This window comes from Moschus berezovskii, chromosome 20, assembly GCF_049115385.1.
Source record: "Moschus berezovskii isolate FMDL1 chromosome 20, NW_MosBer_1.0, whole genome shotgun sequence".
Lineage (NCBI taxonomy): Eukaryota > Metazoa > Chordata > Mammalia > Artiodactyla > Moschidae > Moschus > Moschus berezovskii.
Window position 1 is genome coordinate 24854449 of NC_142479.1, and position 26049 is coordinate 24880497.

At 48.5% G+C, this 26049-nt stretch overlaps 2 protein-coding genes and 1 long non-coding RNA gene across 6 annotated transcripts in view; 1 reads left to right on the forward strand and 2 right to left on the reverse strand.

Annotated features, from left to right (window-relative positions):
* The window catches only part of MYO19 (myosin XIX), a 33245-nt gene extending 15825 nt beyond the window's left edge, over positions 1-17420 (reverse strand). Inside the window, exons 1-9 of one of the 2 annotated variants that reach the window (XM_055400300.2) lie at positions 17301-17417; positions 16519-16676; positions 15142-15295; positions 10603-10741; positions 10130-10278; positions 8567-8680; positions 1874-2006; positions 910-979; positions 245-347 (exon numbers count right to left, since the gene is read on the reverse strand). In XM_055400300.2, coding sequence (XP_055256275.2) covers positions 245-347; positions 910-979; positions 1874-2006; positions 8567-8680; positions 10130-10278; positions 10603-10741; positions 15142-15153 — 720 coding nt within the window. In that variant the 5' untranslated portion in view covers positions 15154-15295; positions 16519-16676; positions 17301-17417. Of the gene's footprint in view, positions 1-244; positions 348-909; positions 980-1873; positions 2007-8566; positions 8681-10129; positions 10279-10602; positions 10742-15141; positions 15296-16518; positions 16677-17300 lie in introns of both variants that reach the window. The other variant, XM_055400306.2, reaches the window with a different exon arrangement.
* An 82-nt stretch (positions 17421-17502) lies between these two features.
* Positions 17503-21157, forward strand: PIGW (phosphatidylinositol glycan anchor biosynthesis class W). Of its 3 annotated transcripts, none has more exons than XM_055400337.2 (2): positions 17503-17579; positions 19127-21157. In XM_055400337.2, the coding sequence occupies exon 2, from the start codon at positions 19139-19141 to the stop codon at positions 20648-20650; it is 1512 nt and encodes a 503-aa protein (XP_055256312.1). In that variant the 5' UTR covers positions 17503-17579; positions 19127-19138; the 3' UTR covers positions 20651-21157. The 3 variants fall into 3 exon arrangements, with proteins under 3 accessions (XP_055256312.1, XP_055256303.1, XP_055256295.1); XM_055400328.2 differs by having other exon boundaries at positions 17505-17584; XM_055400320.2 differs by lacking the exon at positions 17503-17579 and adding an exon at positions 17883-18021.
* A 2549-nt stretch (positions 21158-23706) lies between these two features.
* LOC148774649 (uncharacterized) lies at positions 23707-26039 on the reverse strand. The gene is made up of 2 exons (XR_016035450.1): positions 25705-26039; positions 23707-23814 (listed from the first exon to the last, which is right to left on the reverse strand). It is a non-coding gene; the product is annotated as an uncharacterized LOC148774649 (long non-coding RNA).
* Positions 26040-26049: the final 10 nt, after the last annotated feature.

The window sequence follows — 26049 nt, forward strand, 5'->3', positions numbered from 1 at the left end:
GACTCAAGGACCCTCTGACGGGAAGAGAAGGCGAGCGCACCCCCAGGCCGAGACTGCCCCGGGAGCCGAGGGCAGGGCGCGGCGCGAGTGTGACGTGAGGTTTGTGGGAGTAAGTGGGGCAGCAGTGCTGAAAGCCGGGCGGAGGGGAGGCAGGAAGCAAGGCGGGTGGCGGGGCGGGTAGGCTGAGAGGCAGACCCTTCTCCGCCCTGCACCTGGGCAGCTGTGGGCCCCACCTGGGACCCACCTGGTAGAAGATGTGGAAGTTCCTCTCGCTGGGGGCCTGGCAGGCCACTCGAGTTTTCTCCAGGAGGTAGGTCTGAACTGCAGCTCCCGTCATCTGCTGGGCCCTAGGCACAAGCAGGTTTGAGCCTGTTAGTGGCCTGTTCATTCCAGAGCCATTTATTGGGTACTTATTGTGTGCCAGGCTGCAGCCTCGCCCCAGCTCTTCCACTTAAGCAGTGGGGGTCATGAGGACTCGGGAGGACCACTCAGCAGGTCCTGGGGGTGGGGGTGGGTGTGGGGGCGGGGCGGGGAAGGGCAGGGACAGTCCCCTCCAACCAGCGCAGGGACAGGGCCCAGGCCTCGGGGCCTCACTTTGCCCCAGCCCAAGGCAGGAACAGAAGCCCCAGCCTCAGGCTCAGAGATGCGGCCAAGAGGTGACAGTTTTAACTAGAAGTCTCTGAGAAGGGCAGAAGCCAGAACGCATGTGTCAGGACAGGCACACTGTCCCTGAGTCCCTCGGGCTGGAGCAGCTATAGTTCCCCAGGTTCAAAGTGTACGTTCAGGTTCACTCATCCCACATACGAACCTGCCAGGAGCGGCAGGGTTCTGCCCGTGGTGGCGGCCCAGGCTGGGCACTGTCTCCAGCCCGCCCTGCCCCCAAACAGCCAGGGCGGCCGCAGAGATTACCCGTTCAGCTGGAGCTGGATGAACTTCCCGAAGCGGCTGCTGTTGTTGTTCCTCAGTGTGCATGCGTTCCCTATGGACCACAGCTTCTGTTCAGAGGCCCCACGGGCTAAGGTGGCCGCAGGTCTACCTACAGGCCCCTCTACTGGCTTCTGGGTCACAGGGGACAGGGCTAGGGACTGGGCACTTGGGCTTTTAGCAAGTGTGACTCAGTTGGGTTAGAACTTCCTGGCAAAGTGGGAAGAGCCAATCTAGGCAGTCAGGGATTTTTGTTTGAAGGCAAAGGATCAAAAACAAGATGTCAGGACTTCCCTGGTGGTCCAGGGGTTAAAAATACCCCTGCTAATGCAGGAGACACAGGTTTTCGATCCCTGGTCCAGGAAGATTCCATGTGTCTTGGGGCAGCTAAGCCCACGTGCCACAACTACTGAAGCCTGCTTGCCTGGAGCCCGTGCTCCTCAAGAGAAGTCTATAATGAGAGGCCTGTGCGTGGCAACTGGAGAGTAGCCTCCGCTTACCACAACAAGAGAAGGCCCGTCTGCAGCAGCAAAGACCCGTATGCCCCCCACCCCCCTTAAAAAGCAAGTGGTTACTATGGAGGCAGACAGTAAGGTGCAACATCTAGAGTGCCACCGTGGACACGACTGCTGTGCATCCTCAGACATGTCCCTTCTCTGAACCACCAGGAAGCTGTTCAGAAGGACGGGACATGGACTGGGGGAGCCTCTCCCGCACCTCTGCTCCATCTGCCTGGGCGAGACGGAGAGGATGACAGAGTGATGCTATACCACCGCTGGAAGGAGGCTACGGGTACCCAGGAGGTGTGTTTGGGGATCCAAGGCAGTAAATGATAAGTCATTCTCCATCCCGCAAAGAGGGGGTCTCAAAGCATGGCTCCCCTGCCCGGAAGGTGGTAAATTCCAGAGGAGATGGGGCGGAGGAGCTGTGCGGAGGACACTGGGCTTACCAAAAGCTTCCATGACAGGGTTGGAGTTCAAGATGCGCTGTTCGATCCTCTCGGCAACCTTGTGGCTTTCCCAGGACGTGGGTGAGGCGGCCACCACGGCGTAGAACTTCATCAGGCAGCGGGATGTCCACGTCTGAATGAGGCAGAAACGGCCCTGTGGGAGCTGTGCCCACGTTCCCGTCCACGTGCGAGCCTGCCAGGGGGACTGGGGCCCGTGACCGCCCTCTTGTCCGCCATCCATGTTGCTGATCAAAGGGTTGAAAGCTGAATTCAACTATGTCCCTCACCTGTGCGAAGGGGACACTTACTTCTGCTTCCCCTAGCTCCTGAGGATGCATTTAAGAACTGGGGGGCGGTGGCGAGGAATTTCTCTGGTGGTCCGGCAGTTAAGAATCTGCTTTCCAAGGCAGGGGATAAGGTTTCGATTCCTGGTTGAGGAATGAAGACCCCATGTGCCGTGGGGCAACTAAGCCCAAGAGATGCAACTGGAGAATCCAGGAAGTGGCAACTACTGAGCCTGCGTGCTCTAGAGCCTCCGCTCTGCAACTAGAGAAGCCCGCAGGACACGACTAGAGAAAGCCTGCAAGCCACAACGGAGACCCACACCGACCTGAGCAGGCTACTGAGCTGCGTATGTTTTCACCAACCCTATAGATGCAGGCACAATTATATACTATCTGCTTTCAAAACAATGAAACTCGGGCATCAGAAAAACCTAAATTTTATTGAAGATGACATATTCAGTAAGTGATAGGCCTCTGATTTATACTCAAGCAATCTAATTGTAAAATTCCCACTGTTTTTATAATCAGCTGAGATGAGGTCTATTTACATTTTAATTCCCATTTGTTCATTGTGAGGACAGAGAACCACAAGAGATTTCTATGTACTGACTCTGGATCTCGTCACTGCTCTATATCTAAGTTTTTAGTTGTAGCTTTGTTCTGGGGTTTTTTTTTGGCTGCTCTTTTAGCATATATTTTTTTAGGTCTCGCTCTGAGGTGGAAGGTGTTCCCTCTCTATTTTCTAGAACAATCTGTATAGAACTGGTAACATTAATTGCTGAAATACTTGGTTGTTGTTCAGTGGCTAAGTTGCGTCTGACTCTTCATGACTCCAGCGACTGCAGCACGCCAGGCTTCCTGGTCCTTCACTATCTCCCAGACTTTCGTCAAACTCATGTCCATTGAGTTGGTGAGGCCATCCAACTATCTCATTCTCTGTTGCCCCCTTCTCCTCCTGCCCGCAACCTTTCCCAGCATCAGAGTCTTAAACACTTGAAATAAAGTTAATGAAAAAATCTCATCCGTGGGATCTTTAGTTATGCTTATTCTTTCATTTCTGACATTTGTAATTTGTCCCTTTCTCTCTTTAAGTCTGGTTAGAGGGGGGCCTCCCTGGCAGTCCAGTGATGAGGACTCTGTGCTTACACTGAAGGGGGTTCAGGTTCCATCCCTGGTAGGGGAACTAAGATCCTACAAGCTGTGCCTCACGACCAATAGAAAAGTCTGATGAGGGTTATTGATTTTATTTATCTTTAAAAAAAAAACAGCCATTGATTTCACTTATTATACTTTTATGTTTCTAATGTTTCTTTTTTAAAATATTTATCTATTTAAGAACTATGGACACCACTTTGCTGACAAAGGTCTGAATAGTCAAAGCTATGGTTTTTCCCGTAGTTGTGTGCAGATGTGCGAGTTGGACCATAAAGAAGGCTGAAAACCAAAGAACTGATACTTTCAAATTGTGGTGCTGGAGAAGACCCTTGAGAGTCCCTTGGACTGCAAGGAGATCAAACCAATCCATCCTAAAGGAAATCAACCCTGAATATTCATTGGAAGGACTGATGCTGAACCTGAAGCCCCAATACTTTGGCCACTTGATGTAAAGAGCAGACTCACTGGAAAAGACCCTGATGCTGGGAAAGATTGAGGACAGGAGGAGAAGGCGACAACAGGAATGAGATGGTTGTATGGCATCACTGACTCGAAGGACATGAGTTTGGGCAAGCCCCAGAAGATAGCAAACAACAGGGAGCCTGGTGACCTGCAGTTCGTGGGGTCACAGAGAGTTGGACACGACTTAGCGACTGAACAGAAACTATTTATTTTTTGCTGTGCCGGATCTTGGTGGCTGTGTGGGCTTTTCTCTAGGTGTGGCAAGTGGGGGCTACCAGCTGTGGTGCGCAGGCTTCTCATTGTGGTGACTTCTATTGAGGAACATGGGCTCCAGGGTATGAGGGCTTTGGCTGTTATGGCATGTGGGCTCAGCAGCTGCAGCTCCTGGGCTCCAGGGCACAGGCTCAATAGTTGCGGTGCAGGGACTTAGTTGATCTGAGGCATGTGGGATCTTCCTGGATCAGGAACAGAACTTGTTTGTGTCTCCTGCACTGGCAGGAGGATTCTTAACCACTGAACCACCAGGGAAGTCCTGTTTTTATTTTTTTCTCTTTATTTCCTTCTTCTGCTTACTCTGCTGCTGCTAAGTCACTTCAGTCATGTCCGACCCTATGCGACCCCACAGATGGCAGCCCACCAGGCTCCTCTGTCTCTGGGATTCTCCAGGCAAGAACACTGGAGTGGGTTGCCATTTCCCTCTCCAATGCACAAGAGCGAAAGTGAAAGGGAAGTTGCTTCAGTCGTGTCCGACCCTGTGCGACCTCATGGACTGTAGCGTACCTTGGCTCCTCCATCCATGGGATTTTCCAGGCAAGAGTACTGGAGTGGGGTGCCATTGCCTTCTCCTTGTCTGCTTGCTCTGGGTTTACTTTATTCTTTTTCCCTTAGTTTAAGGTAGAAGCTCAGATCAATGATTTTATTCTTTACTAACACAAGCATGTTCTCTAACACAAGCTACAACAAATTTCCCTCCAGGTACTGCTTTTTTTTGAGAGCACAGATTTTGATATGTTGGACTTTCCTTTTCATTCAGTTCAAAGTGTTTTCAAACATCCATTGTGATTACTTCTTTGACAGAAAGGGTATTTAGAACACAGTTTATATCTTAATCTTTTCAAACTGAGATTTGTTTTATGGCTCAGAAGAGAGTCCATATCAATTCCATGTGTACTTGAACGTACAAATCTCAAACTAAATATTTTGATTTTATTTCTCCTTTCAATTGCATTTAAGACCAAGGATCTGGGGTTGTCATCTTCTGGTAATTTTCTTAGGATATTATTAATACTCCTGACCCATGTTCTCTCTTCTCCTGGGACACCAGTTACAAGTATGGTGAGCCGTCTGACAGTGCACCGAAGCTCCGGAATGCACTTTTTTTCTTTGTTTCTCAGTTTCCTCTTTGTTTTTGATTTTCACTGAACCACTCTCAAGTTCACTGATGTATTCTGCATGTCTAATCTGCTGATAGTGGTTCATGTTTTTAGTTTTTATCATTTCCATTTAACTGTAGTTTCCACCTCTCAGGAAAGAGATTGGATGAGATCTTTTCTGGAGATGATAACAAGCTCATGAGAAGAGTTATGGACGTTCAAGGTCCCACGGGTTTAGAAAGCTACCCCTGGTGAGGCAGCTTTCCAAACTCTTTCAAAGTCTCTTATGTTTATGGGATCCTGTCCATAAACAAGAGATTCTAATCAGTTGCTTAAGGCTTTACTTTTAAGTATGAACAGAAATTCAAAGATCATCAACTACTTGGTAAACTTATTTTACGTGAATGGAAAATATCACAACAAAAGAGAAAAAGGAACTAGAAGGAAACAGAAATGAAAAGGGCAGAAGCCAAGTAAAAATCATGGAAGATCCTCAAAGAGAAGAGAAGAAATAAGACCAAGATGCTGGGGGAAAATAATACTCAGAGAATAAGAAGGAACTCTTAGAATTAAAATGCTTAATAAAAATTCAAAATTAAAACGAACTGAAGGGTAAATTAGAGAATATCTCCCAGAAGACAGGACAAAATACTAAGAGATAGAAGAATATGTAAGAAAAATAGGATATCAGACAATTTATCAAACTCCCTACTAATATGAAACAAGGGGTGTAAATTATTAAATTATTAGATATAGCATTTTCCCAAACTAAAGGACGTGAGTCTCAAGGTTAAAAAGACCTACACAAGGTATCCAGCACAGCAAGAGAGAAAAGACACGTCACTGTGAATTTCAACACCTACGGATAGAAAGTGAAAGTGAAGTCGCTCAGTCGTGTCCGACTCTTCGCGACCCCATGGACTGCAGCTTACCAGGCTTCTCTGTCCATGGGATTTTCCAGGCAAGAGTACTGGAGTGGGTTGCCATGGATAGAAAAGATGACCCTAAAAACTTTTAGAAAGAAAACACAAATCGCCACTTATGGACTGGGACTTTTAACAGCAACACTCAAAGACTATATAAAGAAATAACTTCTCAATTCAGAAGGAAAATGATTTCCAACTTGAGATCAGAATACCCGGCCAACATGTCAAATGAAGACACAATAAGCATTTGCAGATGTGCGACAACTCAAAATATGCCCTTCATCCAACCTTTATCGAGACGCTGCTAAAGAAAATGCTTCACTAAAACAAGGCAGTAAAGCAAGAGGAGGAAGCCACTGGGCTCCGACAATAGGGGATTTACCATAAGACAGACGGCACTCCGGATCCCCAGAGCGAGGCAGACGGCTCCCGGGAAATAGCTTCCCAGTAGTGCTTGACTTAGCAGCAGCAGCAGCAGCAGCGCTTGGCAGCCACCAGTCCGGATGGAGGAGACGTGAGAGTGCTAGCTAAGGCATCACCATGGGGAAAAAAAGCACCTGATGTACCTGCCAGGTGGGCAGGTGTTTCCCAGTTCTGGTGACAAGTTTGATAATAAAGAACAGGTATATAAAAACTATGCAAGTGAAAATATGGGGGAGGTATTAAGAAGACAGTAAAAACCATACAAGAAAGGAAATATAATCATAGCATATTACAGTGCTTGGCTGTGAACAATGCATACACAGCTGCAAATCAGCACTATACATATTAACTTCCTTAGAAATCATAAGATAATTACGTATGCATTTGGGGGCAGGATAACAGGGCTACACCGGCAAAGTAGGAAGTGAACAGAGAAGGTTCAAAAGGGAAAAATCAGTAACTAATTATATAAGCATGTCGTTTAGAAACATGGATGACTATACCCAAACAAACTGCTAAGATGGAAAGGCAGTTGCCCCTGAGACAGGGAACAGGGTTGAGACACACGAGGCAGGGCTGCTGTTTATCTTTGGAAGCCCTGTAGTATTGCTCAGTTTTTGAACTATGTAACTATATTGCTAGTTATTAAAAATAAATTTTAAAAAGGTACCAGGCCCAGCCCATGATCACAGCATCTATTCAATAAAGGGTTTTTGAGCTCTGGTTGCATGGGTCTAGGGCCAGGTCCGGCCTCAGCTCCCCAGAGCAATTCTGGAGGACAATGTGCTTCATCCAGGAGCCAAGCATCACCACCCCACCAGCAGCCTCGGCACAGCTCTCGAAGATCCCCTCTGCACCCAAGTCCTAGCCTCATCCCTAGAGCATGCAGTCTTAATCTGCTTCCTCATCTGTCTTTCCCACTGGGCCAAGCATCGTTGTGAAAGTTGCTAAGTCGTGTCTGACTCCTTGTGACCCCATGGACTATACAGTCCATGGCATTCTCCAGGCCAGAATACTGGAGTGGGTAGCCTTTCCCTTCTCCAGGGGATCTTTCCAACCCAGGGTTCGAACCCAGGTCTCCCGCACTGCAGGCAGATTCTTTACCAGCTGAGCCACAAGGGAAGCCCAAGAATACTGGAGTGGGTAGCCTATCCCTTCTCCAGTGGCCCTTCCCAACCCAGGAATTGAAATGGGGTCTCCTGCATTGCAGGCGGATTCTTTACCAACTGGGCTGTCTCTGTTTCTCCCCTTGCCACTCCTCACTGGCTAGCCCAGGGCCTAGAACCTGCCTCGGCGCTTGGCAATGCTTTCATGGGTGACTGTAGAGAGTGGGTTTACGGTCCAAAGAATCCCCTGAGAAGGTAACGTGGAGGAAAGGGTGGGGTGGCTGGTGAGGCGTGAGAAGAAGGGGGTGAGGCCCGGCCAGCAGGCCTCTGACAGCTGCATGACTCCTCACCCATCCATGCACAATGTTCCATGTCACCTGGACCGACTGTGCCGCCTGGGGACCGCATGACCACACAGGAGACTGTCCTTCCCCGCAGCCGGCCCCACGCACCTCCCCTGCCATCAAGGGCGACCCAGAGACGCAGGCGGGCTGCTTCCTTACTGGAACCCCATCGACCTTGGAGGAGTGCTGCCATGTGCCGAGCATGCCACCAAGCGCCTTACGTGCACAGAATTGCCCCGTGAGTTTCGTGCCAGTCCTCCCTCCTTGCCATTTTACACGCGAAAGAACTGAGGTCTGCAAGAGCTAAATACTGTTCTGATGTGCTCTCCAACGCTATGCTAGAACCCCCAACTGCTGACTTCTGTTTCCAATGGCTGTCAGAGCTGGGAGAGTCCTCCGATGAGGACATGAAGACTCAGGGAGGAAAGACTCTCCCCTCGGGTCAGGGCAGAGCTGGTGGAAGAGCATGCCTAGAACCCCTGGCTCCTGACTTCCTGCCCAGGTCCCACCCAGCGCTGCATGCCAGATTCCCCAAGTGACATTCCCCGGAGCCCCACCCCAGCCTCTCTGCCCGTCCAGCCAGTCATGAAGCTGACAGGGTGGGAAGGAGGCCCTCCTACCTTTCCAGCACCACTCTCTCCACTGACAACAACAGACTGGTTGATTGGCTCAATCAGGCTCTTGACATTCCTGTAGGTCTGTTCACCCACAGTGAAGATGTGGGGCTTCAGTGTCTGAAACATCAAGGGGCGAAAGGTCATAGGAGCAAACCCCTGTCTGCGAGGAGTGGTTGATCCAGCGATGGCTGCGATGGGGAGCCTGTCCACAGCAGCGGTGGAGGCTTCCTCTAGAAAAACTTCCTGGGTAACAACGTGAGGCCCGGCTACACGCGTGACCCCTTCATTTCTCTCAGTTTGGAAGCAGTGCTGGCCTTGACCAGTCTATGACATTAACACGTTATCCTCCCATCTTATCTTATGTCAATAGTTTTATTCTGCTACCTTTTTTATTTTATGCTATTGCAATTTGCAAGAACTTTCTTACCAGTTATTGCCTAAGAAGTAACCCTGTTTTATAGGTGAGAAATCTGAGGTTCATATGGGTTAAATAACCTTCTCAAGGCCACTGAGCAAAGAAAGGCAGCTGTGTGATTTGGATTCCCATGTCACTGTTCTCCTTTCCATCAACAAGGATTAATTGTCCTCAGTGTGCTGGGCATCAAGCTGGGCACTGAGGAAACAGAGGGGACCATCACATGGCTCTGCCTCTGAGGAGGCAGTCAGTAAGACAGGCTCTCAGGCCAGAGAACCCTGGATGAGCCGGGTTAGTCCACGCAGACCCAGTGAGGCTCTGCCAGCAATGACCGCTTGCCTACAGCTTTCTGAAGGGAGGGGGCATCGTTCTGGAAGCTGTCAGAACCATCTCTCTCTCTCTCTAGGCCCTCACCCCACCCACTTCTCACCTGGACAGTTACAAAGCCTCCAACCATTCAGCCGCTGGTCTTACCTTCCTTAACCCAACTCTCCCAACTTCATCCCCACGGCGGGCTCCGTTCACAGCCCCACTCCCACCGTGATGACGCAGCTCTGTGGACTCTCTCAGCTGTGGCACAGACCCTCTGACAACAGCCCCGGAGGACCTCACCTTATACCCTCACCTGTGCTTCTCTCCCCAACACCCCACTTCTGCTGTCAAGTTTGCTCTGGCTTCTCCCTGCATGTTAACATCAACTGGTCTGTTCCCTGCCTGTACCAGCTTCACCCCCATTTGCGTAAGAAGTGACCCCTCATCCCAATCAGTGGAGACGAACATGTGCTGAATTTTCGAAGGCAATCCTTACCAAACGTAATTTTATTCTTTTCCCCAAAAAGTAGTTTTAAAATACACAAATGTGCCTTGGGAAATTCTTTCCTACTAATAAATTCACAAACAAGAAAAAATAAAATCTGTCCATGTCCCTATTTTAGGTTCCAAAATCAGTTAAGCAAACATTGATTTATCTCTCATTTTGCACCTCCTGGCATGTGTCCAAACTTCTGTGAGCTTCTGGTGGGCAGGTCACGGCCCTAGCAGACTCTGAATGACAGCATGGCTGATGAAGACATGGATAAGGACAGGGAAGCTGCCAGGTGCCCACAGGGAGGAGGGGGAGCCCCGATTCCCTGGGAAGTGGGGGGTCTCACCTGGGGCTGAGAAGCAGCGTGGTACTCTCGCATCAGCTCGGGCGAGTAGAGCTGAGGGACGGGCTTGAAGGGGTTCAGAGCCACCAGGGTGCAGCCAGCGTTGGTGTAGAACGTGTCGGCCATGTACCGGGCCTGCAGACACCTCAGAACTGAGGCAGGGGTGCCGTTAGCAGACTCTGGCTCAGATGGAGACACAGCCGCACGTACAGACCAACACCCCACATACCAGACTTCCCTCTGCAATTAGCCAAGAGATCCCAACTGCTCCCTGATGAGCAGGTACGAGATAGATCTAATTAAGATGAACCCCACATCTGGAGCAAAGCCTGTACTGGGGAGCTTGGGGGCAGCCGTCAGGCGGAGGTCCGGAGCAGTCCAGCTGGCTGTCTACCTTCCTGTCTGGCCCGAGACAGCGGAGCTGAATACCCTCTGGGAGAAGGCGCACCCCTCTGGGGAGGGTGGGGTGGGCATACCTGTCTCCGGCGTCACAGGATTCACCTTGGTGAGGTCATCGAGCTGCTGCAGCGGGGCCTCCCCGCCCAGGAACTCCTGCAGGTCTTCCCTGAGGGACTCCCTGCCGTGGGCTTCAGAGCCTGAACCGTGGCCATTAACCTGGGAGGGAAAAACAGGACCAGAAGTGCTGGGACTCAGACTGGCTGGCAGCTCCGTCAGGGTGAGGTCTTGTACAGGAGACAGAAAACCGGCCTCTGGAGCACGTCTGATTGTTTAAATTGTACCTCTGCCATTCACTAGAACTGTGAGCCTGCATAAGCTTCTTTATTTGTAAATAAAGGAAAACAGAATCCACTCACAGGGTTGTCTGGAAGAAAAACAAGAAAGAGCTATGGAAAGCATGTAGTTGGGGACCTCCCTGGTGAAGCAGTGGTTAAGAATCTGCCTTGCAGCACTGGGGATGAGAGTTCAGGTCCTGGTCGAGGAACTAAGATCCCACGTTGCTGCGGAGCAACCAGGCCCGTATGCCACAACTACTGAACCTGTGTGCTCTGGATGCAGTGGGCCACACCTGGAGAGCCCAAGCGTTGCAGCTGCGTGCCACAACCGGAGATTCCGTGCCGCAAGGAAAGATACCGGACGACGCAGTGAACACCCTGCGTGCAGCGACTAAGGCCTGATGCAGCCAAATAAATAAATGTTGGGAGAAAAGCAAAGCCCTTGAAGCCTGGCACAGAGAATGAACTCAAAGTGGAAGTGTCAGTTGCTTCAGTCATCTGACTCTTCGTGATCCCATAGGGCTGTAGCCCGCCAGGCTCCTCTGTCCATGCGGTTCTCCAGGCAAGAGTACTGGAGCGGGGTGCCATGCCCTCCTCCAGGGCATCTTCCCGACCCAGGGATCAAACTCTCATTCCCAGTGTCTCCAGCACTGCAGGAGCATTCTTTACCCGCTGAGCCATCAGGGAAGCATGAACTCAGGAAATCAATAAATGCACTCCCTTCTCTGCCACGCGCTCCAGCTTTCAGGTGAGTCAGTGCCCGGCCTTACTGGGTTGGCGGGGGTGAGGCCTGAGGTGGGGGGTACTGCGAAGGGAAAGAACCAGGGTTTGGGCCTTTTTTGAAGGAGACGATATCAGCTTGAGGTGAAAAATCAGCTGTGAGGTAGTACCATGCCTTCATCACCTGCCTCTTGGGACTGAATTTAGCCTGGCTAATTAATGAGCTCCTGCTGCCCTGGTCTACTTGACAGCAGGCCTGGCTCAGGAGTCAGATGAGGTCAAGAACAAGCACCGGGGGAAGAGGTCGTTTTTGCCTTGCCCTTGCCCATCCCTGATACCAAAGCTTTACATAACTTGTCCCCACTTTCCTCCTGTGATCCCACTTCCCCTCCCTTCTCCCAGGGGGCTGCAGGGAAGGTGTGCAGAGCAGGCAGTAACCTGGCTGAAATCTGCTTTAGGAGGACAGGGTCTGTGATGTAACATGTGTGGGTTTCTTTTTTCAAAATTTTTATTTATTTATTTGGGTGTGCTGGATCTTCACTGCTGTGCATGGGCTTTCTCTAGTTGTGGCGAGCAGGGGCTACTCTCTAGCTGGGGTGCACAGGCTTCTCCTTTCAGCGGCTTCTCTTGTTGCCAAGCATGGACTCTAGGGCAAGCGGTCTTCAGCAGTTGCAGCTCAAGTGCTTAGTCGCCCGTGGCAATATGGGATCTTCCTGGACCTTATGGGATCAAACCCATGTCCCCTGCAGGTGGATTCTTAACCACCAGACCACCACAGAAGTTCCTATGGGTGGGTTTCTAATGAGACCAGTGAACCTTAGAGTTCAAAAATCTCCAACAAAAGTGGCAAGTGTCATTTGAGAGGCCCAGTGATAAGTTTCCTTCCAAAGATGCTGCCTGTTCTCTGAACTTAGGCCCACCACAATGCATGCACAAGGCAGACTCTTATCTCCAGGATTAACTGCTGAGGTCAGAGCATGACTGTGTCCATGCAAATCCCTCTACCCTAGTGGAAAAAGGAAATCACTCACACCCAGCCATAATTTATGAACAGATCAGATCCAACCAGACAGGCAGCTGAGTATCATGGTTCTTGAGTTGGACTTGAAAGCTAGATTGCCTGGGTTTGAATCCTGATTCCACCACGTCCTAGTTACAGAATCTTATGTAAGTTTCTCCGTCTGTTTGCACCTCAGTGTTCCTCATCTGTAAAATAGAACTGGTAGTAGTGGCAGATCTCATAGATACTAACAAGCACATAAAGTATTTAGAAAAAACATTTGGTTTCTGCCACCAAAAGTTTGCTATTATTATTCTGTTAAAAAGTAGCTCTTCTAATTTGGCAATAATATACTGGTGGCTCAGACGGTAAAGCATCTGCCTATAGTGTGGGAGATCTGGGTTCAATCTCTGGGTCGGGAAGATCTCCTGGAGAAGGAAATGGCAACCCACTCCAGTATTCTTGCCTGAAATATCTCATGGACGGAGGAACCTGGTAGGCTACAGTCCATGGGGTCGCAAAGAGTCGGACACGACTGAGCGACTTCACTTTCTTTCACTTTTCATACCAAGGGCCTTAAAACTACCCTGCAATTCTTCTTCTAGAACATGATACTATGTAAAGGCCATAAGAATGTTCTGTGTATATAGAAACATTTACAGTTGCAAAACAAACAAACAAGAAAACCCAAGTGTCCAAATAGTAGCTTAAATTATAGTACCTCCTTACAATTGAATAAAGCAGGTTACAAAGAGAATGATATCTTTATATGTTTTAAAAAATTTTAGGGAGAAAAATCTAGGATAATCTTTAAAATGTCAGTTATCTATGGGCAGTACAATTATGGGTAATTGTAATGTTCTTTTTGCTTATCTATATTTCCCACATCATTGTAATGAACGTGACCTTGAATAAGTCACCTAACTGCTCTGAGCCTTATCTTCAAAATGGGGATATAACGGCATTGGATATGTAATACTGTATTCTTCTCAAGTACTAAACAAAATTATATGTGTAAAATGCTTAGTATAGTGCTTATATACAGCAAGAGTGCAACACGGAGCAGCTGCTAGTACAGTTAGGATAAACATGGTTGTTTAGTTGCTAAGTCATGTCTGACTCTTTTGTGACCCCACAGACTGCAGCCTTCCTCTGTTCATAGGATTTTCCAGGCAAGAATACTAGAGTAGGTTGCCATTTCCTTCTCCAGGGGATCTTCCCAACCCAGGGATTGAACTGTCATCTCCTGCATTACAGGTGGATTCTTTACTGCTGAGCCAACAAGGGAAGCCCTGATAAACATTACTGTTTTCTAAATGAGAAAGAAGTCAAAGATGGACAATAAAAAACTTCCCTCTGCCAAAAAAAAGCCTGGAGCAGGTAGCTGTCCTGCCTGCTTCTCTCTGGCCTTCAAGCCCATTTCACGAGCCAAAGGATCAAGAGGTCAAGCAACAGAGTCTACCAGGGTTCCTCTGAGGCTGGCTGACCTCACATTCAGTTATCCTGCCTTACTTGCCTGGGACTCCACTAGTCCAGGAATCATCTTAAATATCTGCCTTGGCCCAATGGCTGCTGCAGCTGCTGCTAAGTTGCTTGAGTCGTGTTTGACTCTGTGCGACCCCATGGACTGTACCCCACTAGGCTCCTCTGTCCATGGGATTCTCCAGGCAAGAATACTGGAGTGGCCCAATGGCAACACTCAGTAAATTAAAAAATTCAGCTAATATCTGGCATTCTCTCTGGACCAAGAGCTGCAAGTGAAGGCTGATATGGGGAGGAGATGGGTTCCACAGGGAAGGGTGATTTGGAATCCTGCAGGCCCGGGGCCATAGGAGCCGTTAGCAGCAGAGGCCCGCAGTAAAGGGCGGCTTTCACATCCCATTAGCAACCCCCATGTTCCCTGTGATCCATTCATCAGAATTCTTGTCTATTTCCACATAGGTCATCTTCTCCCACATTTCTGCACAGGCTGACTCTTTGCCTGGACTGCTTACTTTCCTTCTCCACTTGACTTAATTCCTACTTTTCTTTTTTTGGCTGAGCCACGTGGCGTGCAGGATCTGAGTTCCCCAAACAGGGGTTGAACCAGTGCCCTTTGTGATGGGAGTGCAGTCTTAACCACTGGACTGCCAAGGAAGTCCCAACTCTTACTTCTTTAAGGCTCAGCTTTAAAGAACACCTCCTCTTGGAAGCCCCAGGCTTCCAACTTGTCTTTACAATTGAGGCTGTGAGGAGCATCTCTCAGGACTCCCTCACAGGTTCAGGCTTGTAAGGTCACCAAAACACCCCAAGGATTCCCTCACCCAGCTTGTACCCATCCCAGGGAAAAGAGCTAAAAAGCACAACAGGAGAGATTCTAATTAGGTATCAGGAAGAGCTTCTCAGCAACAGACAAAAAGCACTGAAGTGATTATCTGAAGAGAGAAAAGAAGAAAGGCCTTGAAAGGGGTCTTTCCCTTCCTTTCAGGTCAGGGCAGTGGAAGCATCATTCGGGTAAACGAAAGAGGCGGAGCTGCCTTAGGTACTTGAGGGTCTGGGTTATCTTAGGGTGAGGACTTTACCTGCTGGAGCATCCTGCTTCAGTGTGGTCAGCCAGGATTCTGGGTCGTGGGCACGAGAAATGCTATCCACCTGATCATGGGGGCACAGGCTGGGGCATGGATCCTGCGAAGGGCTCAGCTCCCAAGGAATCTCTGAGACGAGTCAGCCCAGAGCCTGTGGTAGATGAGAGAAGATAAGGGCCGCATACAGGTAATGAGGGTTTCTCCAAGGTGACTCAGTCCTGCTCCTCCCACCAAGCACCAGGAACCAAAATGAGACCCAGGGCGAGCCTGGGCAGAGAGGAAGAATCTGTCCTGCCCCCTGCCAATTAGGGAACGAAGGAAACTTTTACAAGAGCCTCCAGAGCCTCCTGGGGCTCCTTCAGGGCCAGTTTCAATACAGGGTTTGGGGTGGGGCTGCAAATCTTCTGGGTCGGTGTGCCACGGAGGGTGAGGACACTGGAAGGCAGAGAAGCCTCTCGGGCACATAGAAATATTCCATCTTAGTACAGCCAGTATTCAGTGAGGCAGGAAGGCTGGAGTCAATTCTTGATATTCCAGGAAAGCAGTTGTGTGGGACAGAAACCATAGCTCAGTCTTTCACCAGATCAGCCACCTCACCTTCCCTGCCCACCGTCACTCCTCATCTGGAAAATGGAGATAATAAAAGCTACTTTGCAGGGAGCGGCTGTGAAGGTCAATCAGGTGAAAGCACTCCACAGAGTCCAAATCTGAATATTCATTTAGAGGAGAAATATTGTTAGTAAGAAGGATGTATGATCCATTCGGGAGCACTGATCAGGTGGAACAGTTCAGTGTCAGCTTTAAGAAGGCCAAGGTTTTGGAGGAGAATCCATCCGAGAGAGGGGGTGTTGTGAGGCTAGGTTTGGGCCAATCTCTGAAAAACTGTGAGTGGTTCTTAGAATTTCCCAGGCCCCACACCTCCCCAGCAAGGAGGGATGAGGATGAGGGGCGCTGGTAATGGACGGACCTTGGAGGAAAGTTTCTTGAGTCTCTCAATACATTGAGCCTTTGAAAGAACTCAGGAAAGGGGGACCTCCAAGAAAACTGGAAAAAGGACAATGTAGGCAGAAGAGGGCATCAAGACGGTGGTGGACACATTCACTCTGGACACAGACTGTACCCCACCCAGGCGACAGCTGTGCAGAGGGCTCCGGAGACTCAAGGCCAACGAAGTGCCCTCAATGGAAAACTCATCTTAAGAGAGGGGATCAGAGGGGAATACACCAGGTTGTGTAGTTAGAATCCAGAGCCCACAACCCCTTAAAAATGCTGTTCACAGGACCTCTCTAAGCCTTATTCCGTTTCTTTCTTTGCAAAAAGGACTACTAATATCCAGACCTCACAAGGCCGAGTTAAGGATCAACGAGATAGTACCTGAGAGAGGGCTTGGCAAATGTTGGTTATTACGATACGGAGCGCACTTCCTGCCAGAATCAAGTCAGATAGAAGCGGTTTTCTCCAGGTTCCCCCAGCTCTTGTTCCGTGTCGGCTTCGCGATTACCAGCCGAGAATTTCTGAAAAGGGCGTGACCACTGTGGGCAGGAGGGAGACAGGAATGAATAGACGAAAGCCCCTAGGCAGGGCAAGGCAAGTGGCAACCAGGTTATCAGCTCCTCTCCGCCCCCCCGCCCCCTCCCCCAGCCTCCGGGCAGACGAGACTGGCAGGGTAAGGGTCCCGGGCGCCCGGCCGGCCCCGCCCGCAGCTTCCCGGCGGGAACCGGGCACTCCAGGTCCCGGCGAGCTGCCGCCAGGACCAGGGCTGGGATGCCGCTCCGGAAACACTGAGCACGGGGACAGTCCGTCCTTCTCGGGAAGGTGGACGTGACCCCCAGCCAAGGGCGCAGCTGCCTGCACGCCTCCCGGGGCCCCCCAGCAAGTCCCGGGGCGGGGAGAGGCGCGCAGCGGGAGTGGGGACTCCCTGCACTCCGGGCCGCCCCCTGCCGGCAACGGTGAGGAGTGACCCCGGAGGGTCCGCGTCCTGAAGCAAAAGGCAGAGAGCCGGGCTTCCTCCTGGGATACGAGAGGATCAAAAAGGAAAGGGCGAAGTGAAGCCCGCGCTTTGGAAAGGGGAAAAGAGGGGCGCCCCCTTCTCCAGCGCCGCGGGGGCCCACCGGCCTCCCCGGTTCCTTCGGGCCCGGCTGCGGGGTGGCACTCACCGATCCCACGGCCCGAGCCAAGTGTGCGGCCCCCGCCGGCCGGACTGCAAAGACAGACGGGCGGGTCGGTTGAGGCGGCGGAAAGGAACTGCGGAGCGGAGGGCGGGCGCGGGGCGGGGGCCGGCCGGGGAGGTCCCGGGCCTCGGGCCGAGTGGCCGGGAGCCGGCCGGCTCCTCCCCGGGGGCGGGGCGCGCGCCAGCCGGGCGCACGTGGCCCGCCCGGGACGCAGGGATCCGGAGCCAAGGGCTTGCTCCGGGACGGTGTACTTTAGAGCCCGCGGTGAGGTGCGAGGGAGCGGGGAGGGACGGAGGGGCCCCGGGGCCCTCGCGGGACTGCGGGTCTTCCAGCCGGGAGACCGGCTGCCCTGACGCTCGCCACGGGGTCTGATGGCCAGTGATGGGGTGCCGGACGCGCCGTTTCCGCCCGGGCGCCTCTGAGCGAACGGCTTGCCAGCGGCCGCGGCCACGGAGTCAGGACCTGGGTTGGCCGAGCCGGAGCCCCGGAGGGAGGGGCGGGGAGTGGGAAACGGGCGCCCTCCGGGGCGGGGCCGAGCGGTGGGCGGGGCCTAGGAGCGCGGGCCGCCCCGCCCCGGCCGGAAGCGCCGCTCTCGAGGCGGAAGTGGCGGGCTTCCGCGCTTCTAAGGGCTGCGGGGTAGCCCCGCGCTCCAGCCCGCTGACGCAGCGCTGTGCCGCGGGGCGCCGAGGCCCCAAGAGCACGTGAGGTATGAGGACCGGCGCGCGTGTCTGTCAGGAAAAGAGCTCTTTTTTAAAGGCCAGCGGGTTCGGATCGGCTTCTCCTCGGGAGGCGTGGTTGGGTCCCGATAGGCCGTCCCTAACCTGCATTCTGTGGATGGTTCGTTTGATTGACAGATATGTGCTTCCCATGTGCCGCTTTTCAGACATGGACGTGGGGCGGAGAGGCGTTTTCTAGCCGTTAAAACAGTTAACACTAGTATGTACTTTACGGTCCCTACTCTTCCTCCGTGATTAGCGTCCGTTCCACTCTGTTGCTAAGTCACTTCAGTCGTGTCCGACTCTGTGTGACCCCATAGACGGAAGCCCACCAGGCTCCCCCTTCCCTGGGATTCTCCAGGCAAGAACACTGGAGTGGGTTGCCATTTCCTTCTCCAAGCATGAAAGTGAAAAGTGAAAGTGAAGTTGCTCAGTCATGTCCGACTCTTAGCGACCCTATGGACTGCAGCCCACCAGGCTCCTCTGTCCATGGGATTTTCCAGGCGAGAGTACTGGAGTGGGTTGCCATTGCCTTCTCTCCTCCCCGCTCATAGTGGACTCAAAATCATTAGTTAGGTGTATTTACTTTTCATTACATTATTTTCATAACAATGTACTGTGTTTATTTTTTTAGCAATTCTGGGTCTTCCTTGCTATGGGAGGGCTTTCTCTATTTGCAGAGAGTAGGGACTACTCTCTACTTGTGGGTGCGCAGGCTTCTCACTGCAGTGGCTTCTTTTTGTTGTGTCTGGCTTCAGTTATTGTGGCCCAGGCCTAGTTGCCCTGTGGCATGTGGAATCTTCAGGGACCTGGGATGGAACCCATGTCCCCTGCACTCTTAAGGTGGACTCCAACCACTGGACCACCAGGGAAATCCCAGCTAAAGCTTTTTAACCAGCAATTTCATTATATTAGTAGGACATCCTTATCTTCATATATTAGGCTTCTTCCAACAGTCCTTGGAAGGGGAATCTCAAGTCCTGGATTTTGCTCTGAAATTCAGGAATAAGTAAAATCCAGGCAGGTGCATCTACATGCCAATCCCACAGAAAGGTTGCTCTTCACAAATGCATCCCTTTGCTCTTGTTTTCATAGGAAGAAGAAAAAATGTCTCAAAAGCAGATGAAGGAAGCTTTTATCAGTAACCAGAATGGAACAAGCGTGCTGGAAATCACTGAGGGCTTGTGCCTGCCTGCACTCTGTATCCTGTGTAGAGGGCTCCTGATCATTCTCTCACAGCACTTACATTCTTCTTCACATAACTCAAGGACTCGATTCTTGGTTGACTTTGCTTTCCTGATAGTTCCCATGGTCACCACTTTGACCATTTTCTCTTCATTTGTCCTCCTCGAGTATCTTGTTGCAATTATCCTTGTTGCAGGGCTGCTCTATGAAATATACTGCAGAAGAACTTGCTATGCCAGAATGCCTTTCCAGAAAATCTGTGAAAAATTCTTGCAAGTCAGTCTAGAATCAGAACACATTCCAGCCATCTCCTGTTTCCGTGTCGTTAACAGCGCCTTTACTGCTGTTGCCATTTTGGCTGTGGACTTCCCACTGTTTCCCAGAAGATATGCCAAAACCGAGCTCTACGGGACAGGAGCAATGGATTATGGAGTGGGGGGGTTTATTTTTGGGTCTGCAATGGTTTCTCCAGAGGTTAGAAGAAAATATACAAAAGGCTCCAGACTTTGTTATCTTACAAAGTCACTGTACTCTGTTTGGCCATTAGTTTTACTAGGAATGGGGCGATTAGTTGCTGTAAAATCCATAGACTATCAGGAACATTTAACTGAGTATGGTGTTCACTGGAACTTTTTCTTTACCTTAATAGTTGTGAAATTGATAACATCATTGCTTTTGATTATTTTTTCCCTAAATAAATCCTGGATTGTAGCCATCAGCATTACTGCATTGTACCAGCTGGCCCTTGATTTTACCCCCCTGAAAAGTTTAATTTTGTATGGTACTGATGGTAGTGGCACAAGGGTTGGTTTATTAAATGCCAACCGAGAAGGAATCATCTCTGTCTTGGGGTACGTGGCAATACACATGGCTGGTGTTCAGACAGGGTTATATGTACTTCAAAAAAGGTCACATATCAAAGACTGGATAAAAGTAGCATACTGTATTCTATTGACAGCCATTGGCCTCTTCATTTCTCTTTATGTAGTTCAGGTAAATGTAGAAGAGACATCTCGAAGAATGGCCAATTTAGCTTTCTGTATTTGGATAGTTGCTTCTTGCCTGATCCTTCTTAGTAGTTTATTACTGGGTGATATAATTTTGAGTTTTGCCAAATTTGTAATTAAAGAGGCAGCAGTACCATGTTCTTGGAAACTTATCCAGTCACCCACTGTAAATAAAAAGCATTTGGAATCCACAGTCTCTGAAGCCAAAAGAAAGGAACCCACTCTCTGTTTAATCACAGCAATGAACAGAAACCAGTTACTTTTTTTCTTGCTGTCCAATGTAACAACTGGTCTAGTCAACCTTTCCGTAGATACACTGCACAGCAGTACCCCGTGGGCCTTGTGCCTGCTTAATCTCTACATGTTCACCAACTGCTTAATTATATATGTGCTACACTTGCAAGATAAGACAATAAAATTTTGGTGATCAATAAGGGTAGTATATGTTTTGAGCAATACTGTGTTAATGAAGAAGAATAAATATATAATGTGAAGAAAATGGGCTTCTGTCAATCCAGGATTAACTTTTATTATAAAATTAAGTTTATAACAGTAGTGATGATTAATAATTTAAATACATGTCAGCACTCTAAAAACAAATCAATACAGAAGAAACAAAGCCTTGTGACTTGTTACAACACTTATAAATTTTAGTTATTTTAAAGAAGCTGTTGTGTTTACAGTTGTGACACTGGAAGACTTACATTATATCATTTTTTTGGGGGGGGGGGCTGTTGAGAAGCATGAAGGATCTTCGTTTCTCCACCAGGGATCACCTTTGTCCCCTGCAGTGGAAGTGGGGAGTCTTAACCACTGGACTGCCAGGAAAGCCCCTTTTACTTTTTGTCTTGTATCACCTATTACCATTCTGTATTTTCTATTGTATGTATTTTACAATATTTACAGTAAAATATCTCAGTTGTGGAGTTGTCAACAGTGCTGCTCAATTTTAATCTTTAAAAAAGACTCGGATTTAAGAAAGCAAATGTTTAAAATCAGATACTTAAAAGATCACAAAACAGCTAAATGCTCCAAAGAAGAATGTATTAGTTGCTCAGGTGTCTGACTCTTTTTGACCCCAGGAACTTGCCAGGCTCTTCTGTCCATGGAATTCTCCAGGCAAGAATATTGGAGTGGGTAGCCATTCCCTTCTGGAGACCTTCCCAAATCAGGGACTGAACTCGGGTCTCCTGCATTGCAGGTGGATTCTTTACTTTCTGAGCCACCAGGGAAGACCCAAATGCCCTAAAGAATAGATTGAATTATTTGGTGATTTACAAGCTTAATAATTATGAGACAATAGTTTTGCAGTGAGATTCATTTGTTTTAGCCTGCTCTCTGCTAGGGATTGGAGAAGGCAATGGGAACCCACTCTAGTACTCTTGACTGGAAAATCCCATGGACGGAGGAGCCTTGTAGGATGCAGTCCATAGGGTCGCTAGGAGTTGGACACGACTGAGTGACTTCACTTTCACGTTTCACTTTCCTGCAATGGAGAAGGAAATGGCAACCCACTCCAGTGTCCTTGCCTGAAGAATCCCAGGGACGGGGGAGCCTGGTGGGCTACCGTCTATGGGGTTGCACAGAGTCGGACACGACTGAAACAACTTAGCAGCAGCAGCTGCTAGGGATGATAAGCAAAATGTTCCTGATATCTTGGAGCTTGCAATCTAATGGGGGAAACACATTAAACAACTGTTATAAACTGAGATAATGAGATAAGTCATGAAATATAAGTTGCCAAAAGTGTCAAATCAAGAATTGTCCTTACAACAGAGTTAAGAAACTTCCCCACGAATGGTTATTATTTTTTTTTTTTGAGCTGGAAGATGGGTGGAATGAAGCGTTAAGTGTCAGATGCTAGTAAGGGAGGTCAACAGCAAACATGACTTGTATTAATGAGTTTAAATTTCTTAAGTTGATGAGGACTAATTAGTACTTAGGTAGCATTTTGTCCTTGGTAACTACAGTTAGTTATATTTGGAGGTAATCTATTGAAAGAAATTTCTCCCTTAAAAACGTCAACATATTGAATAGTTATATTACTATAAAAACAAGTCAGATTTTATTTTTGATTAATAAGGAAGACTTGAAATTTAACCAAGATTATAGTATGTAAATTAAGCATGACTAGGAAAGGTAACTGGTTTTCCTGCTGTGTCACAGTACTAATATCTTACAATTTACCTGTTCAAAGCATTTTAGGAGGGCTGAGAGGCTCTAACCATATTGTTCTCATTAAAACAGTAATTTAAAGTATTTGGTGACTTAATGACCACGTGTCTAATTGGTCTGCTGCTTCTTGTCCCAGGTCTTAAATATCTTTCAGTAAGTGTCTCCCAATTATAGATACTGAATCATAACTAAGAACAAAATGTACTATATGTTTTTTCCACCCCAAATTAGGAAAGTCATGGAAGAGAAAGTTAATGAAATTACATTCATAAAAAATTAATAAGAAAATAAACCAATCTGATTTTAGTTTACAGAAGAGAAAGAGATCATTAAATAAATATTGAGTTCCAATGTGCTAGATACAGGTGCTGGGGAAACAACAGAAAATAACACCCTACCCCAAGAGGCTTCTGTTTTAACTTGTGGACATTATTTTTCCTTTAAAAATTTTTTTTAGTGGGGAAAATCTGTCCCTATTTTTGACAGATACAATAGAACTTCCCACTGTCAGGTCATGAAAAAGAAAACCCAATTCATAGATACTCAGATCTGGACAACTGTGGTAAATTAAGTAATAAGATTTTGCTGTTGATTTTACTACCACATAAAACAATGAGGTTATTATAGTGAAAACAACAGTAGGTATTTTAATTTTCAACTATCAATTTTTGAGGACAGAGAAGGGAGGGGCAAAGAGAAGAGAGAATATAATCTAGTCTAGGACTTATCTGTTGGAGAAGGCAATGGCAAGCCACTCCAGTACTATTGCCTGGAAAATCCCATGGATGGAGGAGCCTGGTTGGCTGTAGTCCGTGGGGTCGCTAAGGGTCGGACATGACTGAGCGACTTCACTTTCACTTTTCACTTTCACACATTGGAGAAGGAAATGGCAACCCACTCCAGGGTTCTTGCCTGGAGAATCCCAGGGATGGGGGATCCTGGTGGGCTTCCGTCTATGGGGTCGCACAGAGTCGGACACGACTGAAGTGACTTAGCAGCAGCAGCAGGACTTATCTGTGACCTTCAGAAAGTGACTCATTCCCATGATTTTAATTTTACACTATTATAAACTGGGGATGTTTACTACATATGTATTAATAGTTTTGTGTTCAGTAGATGACAATGTTTTAGTTTTATTGAGCACCTTGTCCAATATGTTGTGTAAATTATATAAAAACATAGTTCAGTTCAGTCGCTCAGTCGTGTCCAACTCTTTGCGACCCCATGAATCACAGCACGCCAGGCCTCCCTGTCCATCACCAACTCCCGGAGTTCACTTCCCTACGAATTCCTCTGAACACAGGAATATAGGGAACAAATCAGTATCCTTTATTGGTTTTAAACCCAGGTAGCTTGGAGACTAGTCATATCTCATCATGTCTGAGTTTTGCCCTTGGCTTCTCACACATCGTGGACCTGCCAAAGAAGAAAAAGAATGGTATTTTTATGGAGAATGTGATATGAAATCGCATCTCCATCGGACCAACTGTTCCTTATGAGGTACCAGCAAAAGGTCTTCTGTTGTTAACTGCCTGCTTTTTCTTAGCCTTTAAAATTTTTCAGCTTTGCCCTTCACAATGCCTGTATTGAAATTTAAAAAGGCAACAACTGGCTCTTTTAAAAATGCAATCGTTTTATCAAAGATAAGCTCTCTGAAGGCAGATCCTTAGTCACGAAACATTTGCTGTAGCATTAAATATAGTATTTGCTTCAGCTAAATATAGCTGCAGACTAATAGTGAAAAAAATGAATGCCTGCTCTAAAATGAAGATACAAGGTTAAAAATTCTAAAAAGTTGTTTTGCAGTGAAGTAATTTGCTAGCCATTTCCCCCTCAAATGTTGATTCTGTCTTATTTGTAGCACCCAGGGACCTCCCTGAGAAAGAGCAATTTTATCAAGCAAATTAACTTTTTAGCCTTATAAGAAGTCCATATTAAATAGTATGTGACACATTGTCCAAAGATACTACACAGTGTGCTCAGTGGATCTAGAAGACAAATCCAAATCAGGGGAAGTAATTGCAGATGGAAAGACATTGTTGTAGTCTCATTTTAAGTTTTATATCTGGATTTTAATGCCTTTTTTAAAACTTAGATTTAAACCCCCAAGGGGAATACTCTTTCTTTGCTAGTACCCAGTGTGTACTCAGAATGAAAGTTATTAAAATTAACACCTATACATTGAACTTGTATTTTCAATATACTTTACCAACCATCATCCAAAGAAAGTTTGGAAGGTATAACATAGGTACATTAATTGATAAGTCTTTATAGGAGCACTTTCAGATTTTAGAAGCCACCTTATTCTTTTTTTCCCTTAGGGGTGTTTTACATAAAACACAAGATTCTCTAAAACTGTCCATATTTTGGCTATGTAGTCTAACTTGTCAGAACTTAAATGCAATTCTATATGCCTACTGAATTTAAGCTAAAAACCACACACTCTTCTGCTCTCCTAACACAGCTAAGGACATAAATACTTACTGGATAATCACACCTTTGGGACTGAACAATGGTTCTTCCAGTTTATTATGTCACCTACCCTAACAGTGACCACACAATGTCATAAGTCAACATGGCTAAGGGGCTGCATGCACTATGGGTTTTTTTGTTGCGAATCTCTAACACTTCATGTGATGACCAAAATACTTTTTAAAGTTAGTATCACAGCTCTAGCCTATTCTACCAGGAAAAATAGATCACCAGGATTAGTTAGTTGTAAGAGCATCCGATGGATTAAGTCTTAAAATCGTCAAGACTTTTCACAGGCAAAAAAATCTTCCCGACAACTATACTGGCTTTACAAACAGGACTCTTAACGCCTTCAAGGTAAGAACCGAGTATACGATGGCACGCAGAGTGTGCATGAATTTGTCTTGACGGCAGCTCAGATTCTCGGAAAAGGGTCAGAGCGAAGGGCCTTTGGCCAGCACCAGCACTTTGCCCAAGGGAACTGTTGTCCTGTCTGAGTCTCTAGGTTAATATTAACCGGACCCAACACGTTTCTCGGCCCAGGACGCGTACACAAGCCACTATCTGCATAGTGTAACAACGATAACAAAAAACTGTCAGCACTTAACGTATTTTCTGCCCCTCTCGGAGGGATCTCAATATGAGTCTGGGAAAGCGGTTATGCGGTTAGCTTCTGAAGAAACAGGGCGTCAGGGAAAGCGGCGTCAAGGGCCTGGAAACCCAGCCTAGTCAGTCGCTCAGCCCCCAGAAGCACGTCTCCCCTCCCTCGACTCCCACCTTCTGCTCTCACTGGTTTGGAAAAGTCTCAGCCCCGCCCCGCCCCCCGCCACTTACCCAAGTCTTCACTAGGCCCCGACCCTCGGCGGAGTCCCTTCGGGCTCCGCTCCCTTCTCCCCTCGGCCCTCGGGAGAGCGGTTCCCGGGCCCCACACCGCGGAGGACTGGGGGAAGGCCTACTCACCCCTCCTAACAGCCCTATTTCGGGTTTATTTGACTAGCTAGACTCCGGGGAGGGCGCAGGTCACGCGTCAGGAGACCACCGGGGCAGCACCCCGCCCCCTCCGCCAGGATTTCGAAAGGGGCGATCCTGGAGCGCGCCTGGAGTCTCGCGAGAGGAGGCGGGGCCCCGCCTGGCTCGCTCGGCCCCGCCCCGCCCCACCCTCCCCACGTCCTCCCCCCG